Source organism: Anomaloglossus baeobatrachus, chromosome 1 (genome assembly GCF_048569485.1).
Source record: "Anomaloglossus baeobatrachus isolate aAnoBae1 chromosome 1, aAnoBae1.hap1, whole genome shotgun sequence".
Classification (NCBI taxonomy): Eukaryota; Metazoa; Chordata; class Amphibia; order Anura; family Aromobatidae; genus Anomaloglossus; species Anomaloglossus baeobatrachus.
Window position 1 is genome coordinate 509,066,165 of NC_134353.1, and position 19,995 is coordinate 509,086,159.

At 44.2% G+C, this 19,995-nt stretch overlaps 1 protein-coding gene across 1 annotated transcript in view; it reads left to right on the forward strand.

Moving 5' to 3' along the window:
• Positions 1 to 19,995, forward strand: part of CORO2A (coronin 2A) — a 287,230-nt gene that overhangs the window by 148,002 nt on the left and 119,233 nt on the right. The window contains exon 2 of the mRNA XM_075316071.1: positions 17,309 to 17,509. Within this exon, the coding sequence (XP_075172186.1) occupies positions 17,309 to 17,509 (201 nt within the window). The remainder of the gene's footprint in view (positions 1 to 17,308; positions 17,510 to 19,995) is intronic.

The window sequence follows — 19,995 nt, forward strand, 5'->3', positions numbered from 1 at the left end:
CATGAATGTAATTGTCATAACTTTGGACTCTACATACAGCGGGTGTAGTAAGTATTGAACACGGTCACCAATTTTCTAAGTAAATGTATTTCTAAAGGTGCTAATGATATGAATTTCTCATCTGATGTCAGTAACAACCCATTCAATCAACACTTGCAAAGAAACCAAACTACAGATGTTCATAAACTAAGTTGTGTTATAATGAGAAATGACACAGGGAAAAAGTACAAAAACACGCAGAAAGAGAGGGGCAAAAAGCCATTGAAAGTCAATAGCTTAAATTGATCAGTAATTAGAAAGCAATCCTGCCACTTACTGAAAAACAATGAGCTGGTTTAACTGATGGCCTACTAAAAGTTCTCATTACCAAAGTGCCACACAAGAAACATCTAATAAGTAAAACCAGTGAGCTGTCTCAAGACCTTTACTACCTTTTTGTTGCAAAACATACTGATTGCACTGGTTATAGAAGAATCTCTAAACTACTAAAGGTTCCAGCGAGCACTGTTGGGGCCTTAATATGAAAGTGAAAAAACTTAATTTCACTATAAACCAACCACAAGCAGTGAAGGGTGGAAATACACCCGAAACGTGTAGATGCAGGCCCTACATATGCTCTATTTTATTTATGTAATGTCCTGATTGAAAGTTATTTTTAAATGAAGAAGAATCTGTTTGTCGAGCCGGACTTCAATCAACTTTTATTCACACAATCAGGTGTCCACTGAAATATTTCAGGTAGAGGAGTGAAAAGAATTATCAGAAGAGTTGTCAAGAAGAGAGCTACAGAAAGACCTGGCATCAGCAGGTGCAATAGTTTCAAAGAAAATAGTAAGCAATGCACTGAACCCCCATAGACTGTATACACGCTCACCGTGTAAAGCTCCATTGGTGAACAAAAAGCATGTTCAAGATTTTTAATGTTTACTCAGCAACATTTAAACAACCCTGGGAAATAGGCCTCATGACCACTAGTGTATGGCATCCGATGCGGGAGCATTGGATGCGATACACTAATGACCCTCGGCTCAGACTCTGCTGCAATCGTGAGCCGAGTGTCATGCAACTGTGATCCGATCTTACAATCAAATCACAGGTGTAGAGAAGAGGGAGAGAATAATCTCTGCCTGTCTGTGCATATCTTGCACTGCACTCGGATGAAAGTTGAGTGCAGTGTGATGTTTCTCACGCACCTCTAGACTTGCATGAGCGCATGTGATGAAAGACTCTCTGCCAAATGTAGCACGCTGCTCTTCTTTTTTTTTTTTTTTTTTTCTCATGCTGATGTGGCATGAGAAAAAAAACAAATGGACACTACCTCATTATTTAACACTGGGTCGAGTGCAATCCGCTGTTTGTTTTTTTTTTTTATTGGAGTGCACTCATGTGTTAATCGCAAGTTGGAGCGAGGCCATACTGTGAGAATATAGATAGTATGGTTGGATGAGACTATACTTGAACTCTTTGGATAACATAATGCACATCATGTTTGGAGGCCAAGAAATACTGCAAATCACACCAAAACGCCATACTAACAGTGAAGTTTGGAGGTAGGAACATCATATGGGGCTGTTATTCAGCATATGGCACTGGCAAACTTCATATAATTGAAGGAAGGATGAATGGACAACTGTACCAAGAAATTCTGGATAAAAATCTGCTGCCATCAATCAGGATGATAAAGATGAAATAAGTGAACTTTTCAGCAAGACAATGCTGACCCCTTCTCTCCTGTTTTGAAGACTCAACCACGTGGGTCTGCGGCAGCTACCATTATCTGCATGCTATCTCTGGTGGTTGTGACCCTCACAACCACTTAGGCTAAGTTCACACACTGCGTTTTTTTGACGCTGCGTTTTTGTGCGTTTTTGGCCGCTAAAACCGCACAAAAACGCACCCGCGGCAAAAAAAGTGGCAAAACGCATGCGTTTTTACCGCAATTTGGTGCGTTTTTGGCTGCGTTTTGCTGCGTTTTTGATCTTTGCGGTTTTCTGCGGTTTTCCAATGCATTGCATGGGGGGAAAACACAGAAAAACGCAGGAAAGAATTGATATGTCCATTTTTTTTTTAAGCTCAAAAACGCAGCTTAAAAAAAAAGTTGTGTGCAGACAGCAAAATTGAAAACTCAGACTTTGCTGGGGAAGCAAAGTCTTGCAGTTTTGAGGCCAAAAACGCACCCGAAAAACGCGCAAAAACCGCACTGTGTGCACATAGCCTTAAGGTGAGTGTATATCACTACACATTGCCCTTTTTATATAACTGTATTAATGATTACAAACACACAGCCAAGAAAACTCAATTGGTTTCAGAGAAAATAAAGATGCTAGAATAGCCCAGCCAATCACCTGACCTGAATCCAATAGAAAATTAATAGAAGGAACTAAACTGAGTTCATAAAATGAGCCTAGGAACCTTCAGGATTTGAGGAGTGTTTTGTGTGGAAGAATGTGACAAATCACACCTGAGCAATGCATGCAGCTAGTTTCTTCATATTGGAGGCATCTGGAAGCTGTCATTACCAACAAAGGCATTTGTGTGAGGTATTAAATAGATTTCAGTAAACTTTTCCCCTTTGTCATTTATTCCGTATTACACATCACTAAATTTATGGACATCTATGGATTCATTTATTTGCCTATGTGGGTTGGATGGATTGTTACTAGAGATAAGCGAGCCCGACCTTTAAAGTTCAGTGCTCCTAGTGAACACAGACTACGAATACAGATTACCCAATGAATCTGCAACCCCTTTAACTAATACTTTTTTTTTTTTTTTTAATCTGGGACTCAAGGAAAATGTTCTCAACATAAAAAAATTATCCATTTAAACATTGCGCTTGGTCAGACCTCGGCAAGGGGCGGCCCGCGGGCCACATCCGGCCCGCCTACTGTCTGTAACCGGCCCGCCCGTCTTCAGCCGATGCAGTGAAGTCGGGCTGCTGCGTGCTGGGCAGGGAGAGATCCTGCAGCTCCGCACAGTGTAGGCAGCGGAACGCAGGAATCTCTCCTCTGTTCCCTGCCCAGCACCTTTCTCTGTGACACACGCGCGCGCTCTGTCAGTACGGCGCGCGTGTGTCATTTCAAATGTTCCCGCCCGGCCGGCAGGAGAAGCAGCACAGCAGCCGGGGCCTGAAGAGAAGCAGCGGCAGGGGCCCGTACAAGAACAGCATCATCGCAGCCAGGGCCAGTACAAGAGAAGGAGCAGCTCAGCGGGGGACCTGTGCAGAGGTGCCTGAGGATGGGGACAATAAAAAGGGAGAGGTAAGTAGTGACTAATAAGCTGAGGAGAGGACAATGGGGGGGACTGGTGACTAATACTGGGGGTTTAGTTTTACAGGTGTAGTATATGGTGTTGTGTATATAGTGGTGTAGTGATGTGGTATATTACAGGTGTAGTATATAGGGGTGTAGTGATGTATATTACAGGTGTATATAGGGGTGTAGTGATGTAGTATATTACAGGTGTAGTATATGAGGGTGTAGTGATGTAGTATATTACAGGTGTAGTATATGAGGGTGTAGTGATGTAGTATATTACAGGTGTAGTATATGAGGGTGTAGTGATGTAGTATATTACAGGTGTAGTATATGAGGGTGTAGTGATGTAGTATATTACAGGTGTCGTATATGAGGGTGTAGTGATGCAGTATTACAGGTGTAGTATATAGGGATGTAGTGGTGTAGTTTATTACAGGTCTAGTATATAGGGGTGTAGTGGTGTAGTTTATTACAGGTGTAGTATATAGGGGTGTGGTGGTGTAGTTTTACAGGTGTAGTATATAGGGGTGTAGGGTTGTAGTTTATTACAGATGTAGTATATAGGGGTGTAGTGATGTAGTATATTACAGATGTAGTATATAGGGGTGTAGTGATGTATATTACAGGTGTAGTATATAGGGGTGTAGTGATGTAGTTAATTACAGGTGTAGCATATGGCGGGGGTGTAATAATGTAGTATATTGGGTAGAACTGAGTTAATGATATTAGTCCGGCCCTCTAAAACCATCCCAATTTCTCATGCGGCCCCATGGGAAAATTAATTGCCCACCCCTGCGCTTGGTGATTATTAGTGTATTGGCCTATTTAGAGAGCACAATTCACAAATGTGTGTGCACGCATATATACAGTACAGACCAAAAGTTTGGATACACCTCATTCATAGTTTTCTTTTATTTTCATGACTCTAAATGTTGTAGATTCACATTGAAGGCATCAAAACTATGAATTAAAACATGTGGAACGAAATACTTAAAGTGTGAAACAACTGAAAATGTCTTATATTCTAGGTTCTTCAAAGTAGCCACCTTTTGCTTTCATTACTGCTTTGCACTCTCTTGGCATTCTCTTGATGAGCTTCAAGAGGTAGTCACCGGAAATGGTTTTCCAACAGTCTTGAATGAGTTCCCAGAGATGCTTATCACTTGCTGGCCCTTTTGCCTTCACTCTGCGGTCCAGCTCACCCCAAACCAGCTCTATTGGGTTCAGGTCTGGTGACTGTGGGGACCAGGTCATCTGGCGTAGCACCCGATCACTCTCCTTCTTAAGGGGGCTTTACACGCTGCGACATCGCTAATGTGGAGTCGTTGGGGTCACGGAATTTGTGACGCACATCCGGCCGCATTAGCGATGTTGCTGCGTGTGACACCGATGAGCGATTTTGCATCGTTGCAAAAACGTGCAAAATCGCTCATCGGTGACATGGGGGTCCATTCTCGATTATCGTTACTGCAGCAGTAACTATGTAGTTCGTCGCTCCTGCGGCAGCACACATCGCTATGTGTGACGCCGCAGGAACGAGGAACCTCTCCTTACCTGCCTGCCGGCCGCTATGAGGAAGGAAGGAGGTGGGCGGGATGTTCCGGCCACTCATCTCCGCCCCTCCGCTTCTATTGGGCGGCCGCTCAGTGATGTCGCTGTGACGCCGCACGGACCACCCCCTTAGAAAGGAGGCGGTTCGCCGGTCACAGCGACGTCGCCGGGCAGGTAAGTATGTATGACGGGTCTGCGCGATGTTGTGCGGCACGGGTAGCGACTTGCCCGTGTCTCACAACAGATGGGGGCGGGTACCCACGCTAGCGATATCTGGACCGATATCGCAGCGTGTAAAGTAGCCTTTAGTCAAATAGCCCTTACACAGCCTGGAGGTGTGTTTGGGGTCAATGTCCTGTTGAAACATAAATGATGGTCCAACTAAACGCAAACCGGATGGAATAGCACACCCCTGCAAGATGCTGTGGTAAGCATGCTGGCTCTGTATGCCTTCAATTTTGAATAAATTCCCAACAGTGTCAGCAGCAAAGCACCCCCCACACCATCACGCCTCCTCCTCCATGCTTCACGGTGGGAACCAGGCATGTAGAGTCCATCCGTTCACCTTTTCTACAAAGACACGGTTGGATCTAAAGATCTCAAATTTGGACTGATCAGACCAAAGCACAGATTTCCACTGGTCTAATGTCCATTCCTTGTGTTCTTTTAGCCCAAACAAGCCTCTTCTGCTTGTTGCCTGTCCTTAGTAGTGGTTTCCTAGCAGCTATTTTACCATGAAGGCCTGCTGCACAAAGTCTCCTCTTAAGGCTGGACTCACACGAGCGTATGGCATCCGATGCGAGAGCATCGGATGCGATATGCTAATGTCCCCCGGCTCAGGCTCTGCTGTGAGCGTGAGCCGGGTGTCATGCGACTGTAACCCGATCTTGCGATCGGGTCACAGCTGTGAAGCTGAGTGCAGGCGCTGCGGAGGAGAGGGAGGGGTTAATCCTCCCATCTCCTCCACTGTCAGCCTGTGCGTATATCGCACTGCACTGGGATAACATCCGAGTGCAGTCCGATGTATCTCTCGCATCCATTCACTTGAATGGGTGCGAGGGATACGGCTCTCGCAGACAATCGCAGCATGCTGCCGCTTTTCTCGCATCCAGAATCTGGATGCGAGAAAAGCTGACCAACAGCTCAACCTCATTGCCTAACATTGGTCAGAGTGCAATGCGAGAATTTCTCGCATTGCACTCGTCCGATTTTCACGCTCGTGTGAGCCTACCCTAACACTTGTTCTAGAGATGAGAAGGTGTGTCCAAACTTTTGGTCTGTACTGTATATATAAATGTGTATGTGTATATAATAGATTACAGATCAAGTCAGATTGATAGTGAAATTGGATAAAGCATTACTGCTAGTAGGTCATGTTAATGTACAATGATAAAGGAATGCAAGGTGGGGGCATTACTATAGTACCACGCCTTTGTTTGACAAATTGCTGCCTGGAATTCTTGCAATTGAGCTTACATTTCCATGTGTTACTTTTACATAATATTGTAATGTTTAAGCCTGGTTGCAAGAGTAAATGAGCAATGGAAAAAAAAAAAAAAGTTTGTTGCAGAAATTTCCTACAGGGTTTTGCTATGAATGCGCATGTATTATGCGTAGTTGTGGGCGGACACAGACTGCAAAAGCCGGGATCTGCTCGGTTTGCAACGTACTCTAGTGCCAGGCCCGGAAGTCTCAGGGCAATCCGGCTAATTTGGCTCTGGAAACTATGGAAATAAAAAAAAAAAAGGTAAAATAAAGAAAATAAGAATGAAGCAAGCGCTTCATACTTAGCGTCTCCGAAGTGGCTGTGACTGCTTTCCGGCCGCTCATTCTACTTCCGGGGCGCCTCATTATTGCTCATCCATATGCACTGCTTTCACCGGCCGTCCTGGTGTCTGGGATTGGTTACAGTCAGATGCGCCCCCAACCTGTGTGACCGTGTCTGACTGCAGACTGCAACTAGTCACAGACCCTGGTCCCCCCCTTTTTGATCCCCAGCACATAAAGAGCATACAGCTACAGGCTGCAGCCCCAGCTGTGCACCTATCTTGGCTGTGTATCAGAATAAGATGACCCGCGTGCAACTTTTTTTTTTTCATTTAAATTATTTAAATAATTTAAAAAAAAAAAAACGCGTGTGGTCCACCCAGTTTTGATGCCCAGCCATGATAAAGCCCGACAGCTGGGGGCTGGTATTCTCATGTTTATCGGTGCCCCGGTAAAAAGAGCAGCCTGCAGCCGCCTGAAATTGCCGCATCCATTAGATGTGACAATGACTGCATGTTACCAAGCTCTTCCCAATTACCCTGGTATGGTGGCTATCGAATCGGGATAATAAGGGGTTAATGTCAGCTCACATCTGCCACTAAGCCCTAGATTAGTAATGGGAGGCGTCTGAGACTCCTCCATTACTAATCTGTAAATAAACACAAACATCGAAAAAAAATCCTTTATTTACAATAAGACAAAGGAACACGCTCTTTCACCACTTTATTAATCCCTCAAAACACCCCTGCAGGTCCGACAGAAGCCACACTAGGTCCCACGATTATTCCAGCTTTGCTACATCTGAACGCACAATGCGTTGCCATAAGAACATGACCGCCACTATGCGCTTCAAGCAGAGACTGAGTCAGTGGTGAGGTCACTCAGATGATTTGCGGTCACAGCTGGAGGTTCCCATGGTTCTTGCATTTCTGCCAATTTTTTTGTATGGAGTACCTCTCAATTAGTGAATTCTGATTTGAGATAGAATCATCAAACAATTTGCATCTTTTTCATGTTGTCTTCTGTGGTTTAGTTTTCTAATCTGTACTTCAATGTGGCTTTTCCAGATGTTTCAAACTGATTCATGAAATGCATATTTTTTTTTTTTTTTTGTGAGGGGCGGCATTTTGCAAAACTGTTTAAAACTCTTATTTTTTTTATTTTTTTTTGATTGTTGGTAATTAACATTCTGATTTAACCCCTTCACACCCAGTGATTTTTTTTTTTAATTTGCTTTTTTCCTCCACTTGTTCCAAGAACCATAATTTTTTTTTTTTCCGTCAATATTGCCATATGAGGGCTTGTTTTTGGCAGGATGAGTCATACTTTTGAATGAAGCTATTAGTTTTACCAAATAGAGTAATGGAAAATGGTGGAAAAAAATTCCAAGTGTGGTGAAATTGCAAAAAGAAAGTGCAATTGCCCAATTTTTGGGTGATCTTTTATTTACCACGTTAACTCTTTGGTGTTCAGATACTAAACGTGTACTTACATCTGTTATCTAAGGAGTGAAAAAAAAAATCACACAATTTTGACCAAAAAACGTAATTTTGGCGTTTGGTACATGGCGCAGCTCTAAAAAATTCCAATCAAATTGATTCATTTTATATTTTGATATATCGGGCATTTCTGAACATGGCAACCAAATATGTGTATTTTTTAATTTTTATTTTCAATGGGGCAAAAAGGGGGGTAATTTTATTTTAACTCAGTTGTTATTGTTTTTTTGTATTGATTCTACTAGTCTTCTTAGGGGACTCTATCACTGTACAGTCCGATTGCTTGTGCTGATCAGAGCGATGCTGCAGCATTACTCTGATGAGCAGAAATGCAGTGTTGCTGTCAGTGGTGGTGCTCTGTCTGCTCTCAAAGGAAATACGTTATCGTAGTGTTAGCGGTCATCAGCTAAAGCTGCTTTCACACATCCGTTTTTTCCTGTGCGGCACAATCCGGCGCTTTGCAGAAAAACCGCAACCGTTTTTTTTGCCGCCGGTTGCATTTTTTTGCAGAGACTTACATTAATGCCGTATTGTGCCGCATGGGCTTGCGTTCTGTCCGATTTTTGCCGCATGCGGCAGATTTAGCCGATGCGGTGGTCGGATGGAACGTTGCCTGGCACATTTTTTTTGTCCGGCAAAAAAAAAACGCATTGTGCCGCATCCGGCCGATGCGGCGCGATTTGCAATGCATGCCTATGGACGCCGCATGCGGCGCCCTGCGGCAAATACCAAATCCGGCCACCGCATGCGTTTTTTTTCCATTGCGCATGCTCAGTAGCCTGCCGCAAGCGGCAAAAAACGGACGGGCCACATGTAAAAAACTTATGCAAAGGATGCAGTTTTGTCACCGCACCCGTTGCATGGGTTTTAGAGCCGGATTGGCCGGCTCTGCTAAAACCGGAGGTGTGAAAGCAGCCTAACCCCGCATTACCAGGCAACACCATGACACCCTGTGATTGCGTCACGAGGCCACCGTTGGTGGCGGGGAACAGCGCAATCCCCGCCACGGCCATTTAAATGACGCTATCAGATTTTGACAGCGCCATTTTAAGTGGTAAGCGGGCATAGGTGGATCTCTGACACACTGGCACCTGCTAGCCGCACATGTCTGCTGATTGGATCACCAGACATGTGCTGGGATTACGGCAGGTTTGCCGCCGGAGCCCGTGGTTAACGGGAGGACACTACCTAGGATGTGTATATGTACACTGTGTTCAGAATTAGGCAAATGAGTATTTCGATCACATGATACTTTTTACTCCAAGCTGTATAGGCTTGAGAGCCAACTACCAATTAAGTAAATCAGGTGATGTGCATCTCTGTAATGAGGAGGGGTGTGGTGTAATGACATCAACACCCTATATAAGGTGTGCTTAATTATTAGGTGTGCTTCCTTTCCTTTGGCAAAATGGGGTAGAAGAGATTTGACTGGCTCTGAATAGTCCAAAATTGTGAGATGTCTTACAGAGGGATGCAAATCTAAAAATAAGGAGCGCTAATAGTGTAATACCAGATGGATAAGTGTGGTATATAGGAATATACACTCACCTAATTCAGTTGTGAAAGTCACAAACACTAGTACGCATGAGATACTGTTGTCTGCTGCAGCCCCACGTGGATGAACATTCAAAATGGAGTAGAGAAGGGGTTAACGCCGCGCATCAGCCAAATGAAGATGTAGAGATGTTGATGATGATGATGATAAACTTTCTTTTTATTCCATAGGTCTACGCGTTTTGAGGTGTAAACCTCTTCCTCAGGACCAGTACATCAACAGAACTGGAAGAGGAAGAGGTTTTCACCTCGAAATGCGTAGACCTATGGAATAAAGAGTTTATTATCACCAACATCTCTACATCTTCATTTGGCTGATGCGCGGCGTTAACCCCTTCTCTACTCCATTTTGAATGTTTACAGAGGGATGCAGCAGTCTTGAAATTGCCAAACTTTTGAAGTGTGATCACTGAACAATCAAGCGTTTCATTGAAAATAGCCAACAGGGTCGCAAGAAGTGTGTTGGGCAAAAAAGGCGCAAAATAACTGCCCATGAATTGAGGAAAATCAAGCGTGAAGCTGCCAAGATGCCATTTGCCACCAGTTTGGCCATATTTCAGAGCTGCAACATTACTGGAGTATCAAAAAGTACAAGGTGTGCCATACTCAGGGACATGGCCAAGGTAAGGAAGGCTGAAACATGACCACCTTTGAACAAGAAACATAAGATAAAACGTCAAGACTGGGCCAAGAAATATCTTAAGATTGATTTTTCAAAGGTTTTATGGACTGATGAAATGAGAGTGACTCATGACCAGATGGATGGGCTAGAGGCTGGATCAGTAAAGGGCCGAGAGCTCCACTCCGACTTAGACGCCAGCAAGGTGGAGGTGGGGTACTGGTATGGGCTGGTATCATCAAGATGAACTTGTGGGACCTTTTCAAGTTGAGGATGGAGTGAAGCTCAACTCCCAGACCTACTGCCAGTTTCTGGAAGACAACTTCTTCAAGCAGTGGTACTGGAAGAAGTCTGTGTCGTTCAAGAAAAACATGATTTTCATGCAGGACAATGCTCCATCACATGCATCCAACTACTCCACAGTGTGGCTGGCCAGCAAAGGTCTAGAAGATGAAAACATAATGACATGGCTCCCTTGTTCACCTGATCTGAACCCCATAGAGAAGCTGTGGTCCCTGTGAGATCTACAGGGAGGGAAAACAGTACACCTCTCGGAACAGAGTCTGGGAGGCTGTGGTGGCCGCTGCATGCAATGTTGATCGTAAACAGATCAAGAAACTGACAATCTATGGATGGTAGGCTGTTGAGTGTCATCATAAAGAAAGGTGGCTATATTAGTCACAAATTTTTTGGGGGGTTTTGTTTTTGCACGTCAAATGTTTTTCTAAAATTTTTTGCAGATATATTGGTTTACCTTGTGAAAATAAACAAGTGAGATGGGAATATATTTGGTTTTTATTAAGTTGCCTAATAATTCTGCACAGTAATAGTTACTTGCACAAACAGATATCATCCTAAGATAGTCAAATCTGAAAAAAAAAAACCACTCCAACTTCCAAAAATATTAAGCTTTGATATTAGTGTCTTTTGGGTTATTGAGAACATAGTTGTTGATCAATAATAAAAAAAATCCTCTAAAATACAACTTGCTTAATAATTCTGCACACGGTGTACATCAAAGGTCATGAAGGGGCTAATATCCTCAGGTGAAATGTAGTGTTTGTTTACACAGAAAGTCATGTCAAACATTATCAAGTACAAGATTTTACTGCATATGGTAAATTTGAGTTTTAGGCTATGAGCACACGCTGAGTATTTGTTGCAGACGTTTCTGGATCTTCTGGTAGACAAACTCAACAAGCTGATGATTTTCAAACTTTACTTTCTTGTGTTTCAAAACCTATACATCCGAGCTGACAACTAAAGGTATGAATAGAATCCACATGATAGTGCCAGTATAGCACTGGCTTTAGTTTATATAGGTAAAGCGTGGTGATTGGTTTCCTTTAAAACGGGAAGAATGGGTCTGATTCATCAAAGCTTTAATGCCAGAATTAAGTAATAAAATCATTAAAGTCTCAATATTTAAGTGCAAGGTCTAAATTTGATGAGTTTTATTTTTCATGCCCTTTTCTTCCAGCTCTGACAAAACGAGTGGTGCAGTGGAAGCGGATTGCCACAGTTAGGCCTAAGCCACACGGCGAGAAAATCGGTGTGAGTGGAGTGCAATAAAACATCGCATTCCCCTCGGACCAATTCTAGCCTGTGTGTCCGCACACATGAGCGATTATTTTCTTAGCCCTAATCGGACCGAGAAAACAATTGCAGCATGCTGCGATTGTAAGCTGAGACTTTCTCTCACACCCATTCAAGTGAATGGGGAGAGAGAAAAATCGCACTGCACTCGCGATACACCAGTGTACTGCCAGTGCAGTGCGAGATTGACAATAGCAGACTACGGAGGAGAGAGGGAGATAAATCCCTCCCTCCCCTCCTGAGAGCCAGCCCGCCCCCCGCAGCTGAGGTCTGCTCACATGATCGGAGCTCAGATGCAGGCACACTCCTATGACACTCGGCTCCTGCTGTGCTGCCAGCGCGAGCCAAGTCTCATGCGAGCATCGCACTAGTGCCCCGTGTGGCCCCGGCCTTAGCCTAAGCCTGGAGCCACATGAGCACTACTGTGAGTTCATCGCATGATACTCTGCTCCCGCTCTGCTGGAGTGTAAGCCGAGTGTTATGCCACTGTGATGCGATCCTGAAATCACCGCACAGCCACGGATGAGGGGGCGGGAGCGGAGGAGGAGAGGAGGACACTAATCTCTCTATCTCCTCCATTGTCGGCTGCTGCGTATATCGCACTGCACTCCGCTGTAATGTGAGTGCAGTGCAACGTTTCTCTTGCACCCATAGACTTGTATGGCATGCTGTGATTGTTTCCTCAGTCCGATTAAGGCTGAGGAAAAAAATCGCTCATGGGAGCAGCCCCATAGCGTAACATTGGTCAGAGTGGAATGCGATATATAATTTTTTTGTTAATCGCAGTCCACTCGCTCCATTTTACTCGCCGTGTGTCCTTGGCCTAATTTTTTTATGGTTGCGTTTTGTACCCCAGAAATTTCACGCCAGTCCCTTACGCCAGTTATAAGACGCTCCAGAGCAGTGTAGAGGCATGCACCTCTTCATGAGTCAGGACATGTGACTCCAGCATGCACCTCAACAATGCCGTCCTTGATCAATCAGCCCTTACTTGCATCCTTTAACAAAATGGTACGCCAAGTATGCGTTTTATTAATGTCCTCACTGTCTTACCACTGCCTGGTTTCCCTGACCGTTTCTATGTCCACGTAATTTCTGTAGTCAGTTATAGTGTAATGTGTCACTACTGTAGCCACTGACTAGTCACAAGTCCATACAACATGAAGGGAAACAACAGAGGAACAAAAACCTGTTGGAAAACCAACTGAAGAAAAATACCATTCCAGTACTGAAGTGCGAATGAGGCCATAAGCTTTTTGGTAAACTTTACTTTTGTTGTTATACTAACAGACTTTGTGGAAAACAGGGATGACTGAATAGGAAAAAAATGACCTGCTGCCAGTTACACCCAGCAGAGGTATCCAGTATATGCAGAGAGGAACTGCAAGGGTAGCATTCATATGGTCTAAATTCCATTCATATGCTAACTTTTCATAGCTGAAGTGAAAAGGTACATGATAATGACTACAAAATCCATCCATATAGTAAAGGGGAAGTGATCATGAGCAGATCCGTAGTGGTACGACACCCATCACTCCCATGATCAGCTGTTTTCAGATATAAACAGTGACAGAGCTGGGACAGCACAGCTCCTTTCATTGGTAAGTGGCTGTTCTCAGGTGTTACAGCTCATTTCCTATGGAAGTGAAAAGGAGCTGAGCTGTAGTATCTTTGTATGAACACAGTGTACAGACCTGTGCTATTACAGCTATAATCGCTGTTTTACATCCATTTACCACAAAATCTAACAACTGATTGATAGGGTGCCTTGTCTGACCCCCACTGGTTTCATATTGATGACCTATCCAAAAGATTGGTCATCCTTATTTTAAAGGGAACCAAAGAGCAGGATTTTCATATATAAAGTTAAAGGGAACCTGTCATCAGAAATTTAGTTTTAAAACTAAAAGATTCCCGTTCTGCAGCTCCTGGGCTGCATTCTAGCAAGGTTCTTGTTGTTCTTGTGCCCCCTTTCTGACCAAAATAAAGACTTTATAAAGTGGTACCTTTTTGTATTCAAATCTTGTTAATGGTACACGGGGGCGGGCTCTCTGGTGTCCGTTAGTCTGCCTCCTGTCGCTTTAGGCCGTCCCCCCATCGCTCCATTTCATATCTCAGGACGCCGCCCAGTGCGGTCCCGCGCATGCGTCGTGCGACTGTGCACTGTGTGCACAGTGACCGCTGGTGACGTGTGCGCAGGCACGAGGTTATGGGCGACGCTGTGATTGTCATCAGCAAGTGCCCGCCTATAATCTCGTGCCCGCCCTTTCCCCTCTGCCTCCAGCGTACTGCGCAAGTGCTGGCCAGATGACCCGACGTCACCTCTTGTAACCGGTGGTGTCCTGCTCCGCTCCTCCCATCTATTTCCTGCTGCAGGGTAAGATGGGAAAGAGTTGACGTCGGGTCATCTGGCCAGCGCTTGCCCAGAACGCTGGAGGCATAGGGGAGAGCGTGGCCACGAGATGATGGGCGGGCACTTGCGATGCAATCACAGGGCCGCCCATAATCTCATTCCTGCGACACACGTGACCAGTGGTCCTCGCGTGCGTGGCACCTCGGGCTCATTGGGCGGCGTCCTGAAGTATGGAATGGAGCATTGGGGGACGGCGTAAATCGCCAGAAAGGACAGTAACGGACACCAGAGAGCCCGCCCCGTGTACCATTATCAAGATTTGAATACAAAAAGGTACCACTTTATAAAGTCTTTATTTTGGTCAGAAAGGGGGCACATAAACAACAGGAACCTTGCTAGAATGCAGCCCAGGAGCTGCAGAGGGGGAAACTTTTAGGTTTAAAGCTAAATTTCTGATGACAGGTTCCCTTTAAGCGATTTGTTATGCTGGCACTAGGATGTTGAATGTAACCATACCTTTTGTTCTGAGGTTGGATATTTTATTTCAGAAATACTGTTTATGTAAGTAAAGTTCCAGCAATGCACTGCTATTTGATTGAGAAGTGCAACAAGAAGGGAATATGTGGGTCTGATCTTGCCATCTATTCCCGCCACTGTCTGTCTGCAACATCTATGATGGCAACAGGGGGAGGAAGGCCAGCCAGGCAGACAGGGGCGGGAATAGATAGCAAGACCTGACCCACATACTCCCTTGACGTTGCACCTGTCAATCAAATAGCAGTTCATTGCTGAAACTTTACTTGCACATATTTCTTAAATAAAATATCCAACCTCAGAACAAAAAGTATGGCTACATTCAGCATCTTAGTGCCAGTATAGCACTGGCTTTACTTTATATATGAAAATCCTGCTGGTTGGTTTCCTTTAACCCCTTGACGACCCATGACGGATCTATCCGTCATGGATCATGTGAGGTTAATTCCCGCCCCCTGCCGTGGGCAGGTCGCGGCGATCCGCGCACATATCAGCTGTTTTTAACAGCTGACATGTGTGCTTGCATGTTACGAGTGGAATCGCTTCCACTCGCAACATTTAACCCCTTACATCTCGCTGCTAAAGTCTGGCAACGAGATGTATATGCGCGCGGCCATGATTTTCACTTACCGCCGCCCCCACCAGAAGTCACGTGCGTGATCACGTGACTTTTGGTGGTTGCCATGGTAGCACAGGGTGATGTGATGACGCCTGTAGCTATCATGAGTCACTTTCGGTTTCACTCGGCCCAGAGCCGAGTGAATCATGAAGTGATCATATCTGCTGTTTACAGCTGTGTAGCTGTGATCAGCAGATAGGGCAGAGCGATTTGCATTGCTGATCGCTATAGCCCCCTAGGGGGACTAGTAAAATTAAAAAAAAAAACTAAAAGTTCAAATCACCCTCCTTTCACCCCATTGAAAATTAAAGGGTTAAAAAATAAATATACACATTTGGTATCGCCGCGTTTAGATATGCCCGATCTATCAAAATATAAAATTAATTAATCTGATTGGAATTTTTTTGCCACTACGCCATTTACCAAACGCCAAAATTACGTTTTTTGGTTGCCGCAAGTTTTATGCAAAACGCAATAACAGGCGATCAAAACATAGCATCTGCGCAAAAATGGTACCATTTAAAAATGTCAGCTCGAGACGCAAAGAATAAGCCATCACTGACCCATAGATCCCAAAAAATGAGAACACCACGAGTTTTGGAAAATGGCGCAAAATGTACGCCACTTTTATTGGACAAGCTTGTGATTTTTTTTTTAACCCCTTAGATACAAGTAAACCTATACATGTTTGGTGTCTACAAACTCGCACTGACCTCAGGCATCACAATGACACATTAGTTTTACCATATAGTGAACACTGTGAATAAAACATCCCAAAAACTATTGCGCGATAACAACACTTTTTTTGCAGTCTTTCCACACTTTTAATTTTTTTGCTGTTTTCCAGTACACTATATGGTAAAACTTATGGTTTCATTTAAAAGTACAACTCGTCCCGCAAAAAACAAGCCCTTATATGGCAAGATTGACAGAAAAATAAAAAAGTTGCGGCTCTCGGAAGAAGGGGAGCAAAACACAAAAAACGGAAAGCGCCCGGGGGCTGAAGGGGTTAAAGGGAACCTGTCAGGTGCAATATGCGCCCAGGACCATGAGTAGTTCTGGGTGCATATTGCTAATCCCTTCCTAACCATCCCTGTATACACTAGCATAGATCAAGGGATCTTTAGAAAAAGTATTTCTAAAGATTGTCTCTTACGCTAATGGACAAGGGGACTAGTCCCCTGTGGGTGTACTAACATGCTAAGAGTGCGGCTAGTCGGGTGATATAACGCCCTTGCAACTAGTCCCTGCGCTCATTTGCTTATGATAAAAGATCTTTAGAAATACTTTTTGTAAAGACCTCTTTATCTATTCTAGTGTATACAGGGACGGTTAGGCAGGGATTAGCAATATGCACCCAGAACTGCTCGTGGTACTGGGTGCATATTGCACCTGACAGTGTTTGTAGAGTAAAAGGGGTTCTCCAGGCTTCTCCTGTCTTTTGAAATGAAGATGTTTATGTCACAGAAACCGATAACTACTTATAGTTACCATCTCTCATTTGACAAATTTTCCTGGGACCCCCTCCGATTAACTATTTGCAGTTCCGACACACAGATTTTAGCAGTTGTGAAAGAGGGGAGGGTGCCACTCCACAATTGACAGCTCTGTAGCTGCCACAAATCCACCCACAGAAAGCACCGAAAACAACTGACCAGTGGAGCCCCACTAACCTGATATAAAAGTAGTGGAACAAGCCTTTAAATGTACTGTGTGTGTCTAGAACATTCAGGATTCTCATATTTCACTTTCTTTTAAGCCTAAACCCCAATGTCCGGTTTGCAAACAAAATAAAATACTCTATCAATGTTTGCTTTGGGTCATTTACTCATTTCTAAACATAAGCTATATTCGAGATCAATATCTGTTCTCTTACATCCCAGAGCCAAGCTTTGTATGCATCACGACTATAAAATCCTTTGATAACATTTTAATTAACGATTTAAATTTTTCTTGCAGATGTCATGGCAGCCTCAGTATCGAAACTCTAAGTACCGTCATGTCTTTGGCAAGCCTGCAAACAAGGAGAATTGCTACGACAATGTGCCTATTACAAGAAGTGTACACGACAACCAATTCTGTGCTGTAAACCCAACCTTCATTGCTGTAGTGGCGGAATGTGCAGGTGGAGGAGCCTTTATTGTCATACCCATACAACAGGTATAAAACACCCTGGCTTAAGTGACTTTATAATTCAAAATATAATTACTATTGTAAAGAAGACCATGCACAACCAATCTTACCAACCCATCAGTCTGCAGTAAGGCCTGGACTGACCCTTCTTTAGCCATAAGAATCAAATCTTGAACAGGTTACTAATATGAGTTAGCCAACAAAAAGATCTTTGTTAGGCAAGCCATGTGGATGATTTTATTTGTATGTGAAGATCACTTGTTTAGGGAAAGAGCATTTTACTAACTTTAATCTTTAGAGGTTATACACTACTTTTCCATTGATGACCTAGCCTTAATATGTCATCAATGTCTGATCGGCCAGAGTCCGATATCCCACACCACCACCACCGATCAGTTGTTCTCGGTGTCGCCAGTGACATCAGGCAGCCAGAAATGCTTGTTTCAAAGCTGCCCTGTTTTCTGATAGTGGCCACAGCCAAGTACTGCACATCCACCTCCTACTGATTTGAATGGGAGGCGGATGTGCAATACGCGGCCTCAGTTGCTATCATTTGATGGGGCAGCTCCAGAACTGAGCATTTCCAGCTACTTGCTGCTGCCGCTTGCATAGAGTATAACTGATCGGCGGGTGTGCAGGTTGTCGGACCCTGGCTGATCAGACATTGATGACCTGTCCTAAGGATAGGCCATCAATGTAAAAGTAGTAGATAATCCCTTTAATGAGACTGGGCCTGAATGGCATGGTATTTTTAGCATGATGGCTGACACCGTTTCACTTTAGAGATACAATGTCGCAGGCAATTACAAAGACACATTGGTAGGGAATTTAGATTGTGAGCTGCCATGCGGACAGTAATGATGAGGTCTGCAAAGCGCTGAGGAATTATTTGTGCTATAATATGGCTATGTGCCCACAGTGCTTTTTTTTTTTTTTCAGCACAAAAAAAGCTGCTTTTTTCTGTGCTTCTTTTCATGCTTTCATGCTTTTTTTTCTTGCTTGCTTTCATGCTTTTTTTCTTGCTTTTTTTCATGCTTCTTTTCATGCTGCTTTTCATGCTTTTTTTCCTGCTTTTTTTTTTTTCATGCTTTCATGCTTTTTTTTTCATGCTTTTTTTTCATGCTTCTTTTCATGCTTTTTTTACTATTGAATGCTTGTTTCAGCTCATTAAAGTTGGGTATGAAAAAAAAAGGTGTTCTGATATCATTTCCTTCTTCAACCCATTTTCGTCAATCTCCATTTTGGAATAAAAGTGACAGGAAAATGATGATCCATTAGATCGTTTACCGGCGCCGGTATTCACCAGCTCATGCAGGTGAATAGCGGCGCCGGGAATCAGGTACTCAGAGATCACTGTTGCTATAGTAACTCGCTCATTAGGTTACTATGGCAATGGTGGCAGCGGTGATGTCACCGCTTACCAACCCGCAGTCTCTGCTCACTCATTGAGTGATTAGACAGCACGAGGAGCAGAAGTGTTCTTCCTCCCCCGTGCTTTCTGATGTAGCAGAGCTAGATCTGTGACAGAAGACCAGGATCGAGGAGGGGTGAGAGGGAGTAATAAAGATGGAGTCCCTTAGGCTACTTTCACACATTCGGTTTGAGCTGTGCGGCTCAATCCGGCTGTGAAACCTATGCAACGGATGCGGCGAAAACACCGCATCCTTTGCATAAGTTTTTACATGCGGCCGGTCCGTTTTTTTCCGGTTGCGGCACGCTACTGAGCATGCGCAGTGGAAGAAACCGCATGCGGCGTCCAGATGCGTTTTTTTCCGCATCGCGCCGCATCCGGCGTCCATAGGCATGCATTGAAAAATGCGCCGGAGCGGCCGGATGCGGCGCGATGCGTTTTTTTTTTGCCGGAGGAAAAAACGTTGCAGGCAACGTTCCGGCCGCGGCATCGGCTAAATCTGACGCATGCGGCAAAAACAGGACCGAACGCAGGCCCATGCGGCACAATACGGCACTAATGTAAGTCTATGCAAAAAAAAAAACGCAACCGGCGGCAAAAAAACGGATGTGTGAAAGTAGCCTAACTGTGTCTGTGTATTTATTTCTAATAAAGTATTTTTTCTGTGTGGTGTAACCCTTCATTGGAGATTCTAAATGGCTGGGTCAAACTTGGCCTGACATTAAGAATCTCGGACTTAATACCAGCTGGTAAAACAAAGCTGGTATTAACCCCTTATTACCCGACACCAGGTCCGCTGGGAGAGTTCGACACAGCGCCAAAAGATGGCACTTCTATGAAAGCACCATTTTCTGGGGCAGCTGCAGACTGCAATATGCAGCAGGGGGCCCAGAAAGCTTGGGCCACTCTGTCTGGTTGTACCTGGCTGGACACAAAAATTGAGCGAAGCCCACGTCATTTTTTTTTAGATTTTTGGCAAAAAACCTCAAGGAAAAAGGGCTTCCCTGGATTTTCCATTGCCAGTGAAGGTAACACCAAGCAGTAAGGGTTAGCAGCTAGTAGCTGTTTGGGTTACTCTTAGCTAGCAATTAAAGATGCAGGG